Below are 5,215 nucleotides of genomic sequence, written 5' to 3'. Positions count from 1 at the left end.
ACCGGGACCAGTACGGAATCTAATGGTGCGCATATTGAATCCATATAGTGTGCAATTATTTTGGCTACCGCCATCTTTGCCAAATGGCATTATCACGCATTATATCATTGGCATACATTCTATGGTTTGTTTTTTTCAATTTTTTTAATTCGAAGTGATTCCTAGTTCTTTTTTCTTTTTTTCCAGTAAAATATAATTTACTGAAATAGATTCTAGATATTGATGAGTGTGCAAATGATTGCTTGACAAACCAAAAAAGAGAACAGCCTATAAATCGAAAGTTGAGGACAAATGATTGTCTAAAATTTCAACTCCTGAGAATCTATTTCTGTAAAATGAAGTTAGGCACTACAATTATGATTATTCATGCAGATGAAAAAACAAATAGTTAAGGTGGAACCTGTGAAAACCCTCGATGATACAAAAAAGCAGTAAGGATGTTTTATTTTCTGCATTTTAGTGAAAAGCTCTTCAGCTTACCTTCCAGTAATTCCAGTGTAAAAACAATATGTACTGGACACATGGAAAATAGGTTATGGATTTTCCTTCATGATAATTGCGTGAAACAATAGCTCATTTAGCGCCAATTTTGATTATTCATTTATGCCTTCCAGTCTCTAGTTTTGGGAAGGAAAATTATCCGGCAGTAAATTCTTATAATACATTATGTTTGAGGAAGGAGATGCACCTATCATCGAGAAAATAGGTAAGTAAAGATTTATCGTTTGACCTAGAAAACAGGTTCTCTTCCACGTACTGTGCTTCCTTTCAGAGATGTAAATTTTTAGTTGAAATTTTTGCACTGAAGGAAGGGAAAGCATTTCTCAGAATATTTGCCTGTCCCTTCCCATTGTATCCTTTCTCTCCTTCCCTTCCCTGTTTCTTTTCCTCTATCTTTGGCCCTTCTCTTTTTATCATTTTTTTTCTTTACCATTGACGTCTTTCGTCTATCATGTTCCAGTCATTTTTTTCTACCACAGTGAAACACTTCAAGATATTCTGATAATCTCGAAACTGTCAAACAGTCCATTTTGTAATTTTTAAATATCGAGTACCGTTACTGAAGAAACGCTTTGCTTATTAAATAGTCATTGCCACCTCTTTCCTTATTTTCATGATTGTTACTGTTTGCATATTAATTTACTCAGTGCATGCAACCTGTCCACTTCCTCTCTTCCTCACTCCTTCTCTTTACATCATCCAAATTCATTCGCACTTTTTCAATGAACGTCGCAGTTCTTGTACTAGTGCTACTGTGAGCGGAAGGTCGCCAAACTGATTTGACCTTCCTCACAATCTTCCCCTTCTTCAAACCATTTTACATGCAACAAACTTTGAATCACTGATGAACTTCAAGTTAACAGTGAACACTTCTTCCTACATTTTTAAATAAATTGGAAAACATTATTTATCACCGACTATATAACCAATAGTGCAGATGTGGCGCTTTAGGGTTCGTTTGCCTTTTCAATTTTATGTATTTCTATTGACGATTTTGGGTTATAGTTTAAATGTCAAATAGATATATCTTTAGTAAACACTTATACTATAAAATAGGAAGACGACCAAGAAAGTGATTGGTCAGTGAGTGTTGGTGCTGGAGCGCATCCGTCATTGTTGTCCTTTCATGACACCAATAATAACAATAAACAGCAGCCGATTGAAGCAGTTGTGGATAACTTACTTGGTGGCTTAAGGTATCGGATGGATGTTCGAGCTGTTACGGAAGCTGGTGCCGGTGATTTTAGTGCTGCATCTGATGCTGTACACGTAGAAATGCCCATTTTACGTTAGTCTTCTCTTTTTTTTTCATCATTTTTCAAACCAGTTAAATTTAATTTAATAATTTCACAGAAGATATATATTATGACCCTATAATAATCACAAATTATGCAACCATCTTTAGGGTCGTATTATAAACATTACAGCTGTAACAATGAAGAGAGTTCCACTTTTCAGAATCAAAAGATTTTATCTTTCTGCACTATTTTGTTTCGAAATTTTTAAATCAGATTATTTTGCACTTTTAAAGAGATCGTTGTAAATAGTTAGAGATGAGATATTTCAGCTCCTCCACGTCCTTCATCAGGCATTGAAATAGTGTACAACACAATTCATAGCACCGATTTGGGAATACGATATAGCACATCGATGTTCAACGCCAAGCACGGATATCTGAAGAAGTCTGCTCTAATTGTTGCTGAAGTTAACAATAACAATGAAAATATAATCAACTCTATTATAGACAATCAAAACAAAACACTTGTAAGATTTTCGTTATTTAAATTTGCATTTCACAAGTTATTAACCCTTCTTACTTATTCACCTGTTTAATTAGTTGTTTCTTGTTTATCAACTGTCCCATAATATTTTTTCTTTGGGCTTTATTTAATGCAACTCAGATATTATTCACACTCTTTGTTATGCTACCATTTTTGCTGAATAAATTGGTTGGTTTAAAATCTAATTCAGCTATGTGGGTATTTTCAGACATGGAGCCAAGTGCAGAGATTCGATTTGTGGCCAGCATACGTTGCGATTGAAACAATGATTGAACCGCTCCGAAAATTCTTTCCGCCTCACTTTGTTTCTGAAGTATGACATAAATATGTTTATTCACGAATCAAATTTTATTAAAACTACATGGTTACCTAACTATTTCTACTCTCCACGCAAATTTTAATCCTGTAAATCATTTAAATAAAATTAAGATTAGAGAAAGGCACAAATTTCAAATTTTCACACAGATATGATAAACATCTCCTTTGCGTCATCTGTGATGAAGTTCTTAACCGAGCGGTTAGATAACTGTCTCAGTGCCCTCCAACAAAACACTTTAGTCCTAAGCATTTCATCTTAATCATTTTCAAATTATTATTAAAAGAGAAGCCAAAATCAGTGCACTCCTTGTCTACTCGTTCGGTGCAGTGCGCGGTGGTGGTGTTACTGAAGTAATATGTAAGGATCATCCAGTGCTGTTTGCCTAATCATTTCCACAATTATCCGCTGATAAAGTAGGATCGCTTGGTTAATTAACCTTTGGTAGTTTTTTTTTTGACTATCTAAAAACTTCCAGTGGGATGTGACCATTCAACGTTATCATTTTCACATCACGATAAAATGCTCATGAAGGATTTACTGAAGATTTGTTGAACTTATCTTAATTTAATAAAACTTAACCCAAAAGAAATGATTAGGTCAAGAGGTAGGTTTGGAATGGTTGTGCTCAACATGTGTTATAAGCTTGATAAAATCAAAAAGCTTATGCATCCTGGCAGAATCGTAAGATTGAGCAAGCAACCTTAAAAAAATTCCAGGTAATAGGTGTGGACAGTACCTGCAGTAATATCGAAGTTGACACTATTTGTAATGGGCCACTCAAGCCAGCAACATCGTATCGTTTTAAATTACGACTGTACACGGCACCAGATATGTGGACTGACTCAGAATATTCTGAAATCGCAACGACAAGTTGGTTCATTAATCATTCATTGCTCTGAGAAACATTCTGAGGAAATACCCAGAGCTTCAGTACACTACTTTACACCACAAAATGCGCACAGTTCCATGCACAAACAAAAGTTCTTCACAACTTTCTTGCACTAACAGGAAAACGACTATACTAACTAATATGTATTTATATCTACAATTGGCTAAGGCAGCGTTTTTTATTTAATATTACAACTTTCTCTTGTTTACGGCGTATGAGTAATGATAATATTTGAATTAGCTTTTCTTTCCCCGCCATCGTTGGTCTTTATATTTTATAAAAAGATAATGGAATAATGATTATTTTTTTTCTAGACTTGAGTTCCACATTTAATTTTTTTAAATTACAAGAAATTTCGATATCCCAAAAGTTTTTCGGATTTTCAAAATTCAACTTTTCTTCACAAAATTAACAACAGATGAAGAATAATGGAAGAAAAAAAGTAATTGAAAAGTGGGAATGTATGAACTTTTGTTTATTCTTGTTCGTTCTCAGCATGCATCTTACATATTGCCATTCACTCGGGTTTTCAAGCATCTAATTTATCCACCATTAGCGTTAATCCGACTATTAGGCCAAATTTCCTACCGTGTATTAATATTCTCTATTTTGCCTGAGTCCATTTCTGTCCACTCTGGTACGCTTCCTTTTATCATTTCTCTTCGGAAAGCAATGTCTGTTCATAAATTTGGAAACTATGAGTAAGAGAAATTCTGTGGATTTTTACACAATGTTATACTTTTGTCACAACGTCATCCCTCAGATGCGTGAGAGCATAGATGGAGTATGGTCGAGCCTGTGGCGGAGAAAACCTAGAAATAGAAAACATGATACGCTGATTTAGTTTACCGAGCACTATTATTAGGACCAAAAACATTTCAATGCGTAAATTATACTTAACATGTGCACATATCGTTTTACACTTAAGGCCCTAAAGATCAAACAATATAGGCTTATTGGTTTTTTTTCTATTTTCTTATCTTTCTTCCACCTTCGCATTTCCAACTTAATTCCAATAACTTTATCAACGCACAAATATTTCACGTTTGTACCGTGTTCTTTTACCGCATCATTTTTGGACTGAGATGAAATTACTCATGCAGTAATAACAGTTGGCGCACTATTCGTTGCCTTTGATAATCAGTGATAATCGTTGTCTGTGTCTATAGAAAGACACAAGCATACGTTCTGAAATGTGAAATATATGAAAATATCATCCCTGTGTTCCTTTTTGGCCGGTGTAGATTTTATGTAACGAACGATTTATTCTGCTCTTCACTGCTGATCCCTTTTTTTCAAAAAGTAGTCCATAGAATACTTTTTTTTATTCCCCATCACTGTTTCATCAAACCTCCTCTGTTTCCTTAGAGTCCATTTACGCTTTTAATTTCATTAAACCTATAAGCGAGACTCATTGCTCATGAAAAACACCACATGCTGATTTCCATTCGTTCCGCAATAGTTACTGTCTTTCTTTTATTGCGGTAAAATGGCTGGTAAGGATTTTGAAGCACTAAAGTAAATGACAAGCCCTTCTTCAATGGCTACAAATATTGATTGATCCTGGCATAAGCTAAGCTGTTAATTTAAAGAGATGTAGTGAGCAACTTACATCTTATGGGTTACTTCCGGGATTTCGATTGGACACTTATCCAATTATCTTCTGATCTTTGTGCATGTGGTTTTGTGCGTGCGTTTATATATATATATATATATATATATATT

At 34.5% G+C, this 5,215-nt stretch overlaps 1 protein-coding gene across 1 annotated transcript; it reads left to right on the top strand.

Annotated features, from left to right (window-relative positions):
- Positions 1-1,438: 1,438 nt before the first annotated feature.
- Positions 1,439-3,500, top strand: LOAG_12391 (hypothetical protein; the record flags this gene model as incomplete). The annotated part of the gene is made up of 5 exons (XM_020448537.1): positions 1,439-1,453; positions 1,558-1,789; positions 2,069-2,265; positions 2,491-2,595; positions 3,318-3,500. 5 exons carry the CDS (start codon positions 1,439-1,441, stop codon positions 3,498-3,500), a joined length of 732 nt encoding a protein of 243 aa, XP_020301328.1.
- Between the last annotated feature and the right edge of the window lie 1,715 nt (positions 3,501-5,215).

The sequence above is a fragment of the Loa loa genome (genome assembly GCF_000183805.2).
Source record: "Loa loa unplaced genomic scaffold supercont3.314, whole genome shotgun sequence".
Taxonomy (NCBI): Eukaryota; Metazoa; Nematoda; class Chromadorea; order Rhabditida; family Onchocercidae; genus Loa; species Loa loa.
Note: the sequence above shows the minus strand (reverse complement) of the source record. Positions and strands in the feature narration are given on the sequence as shown.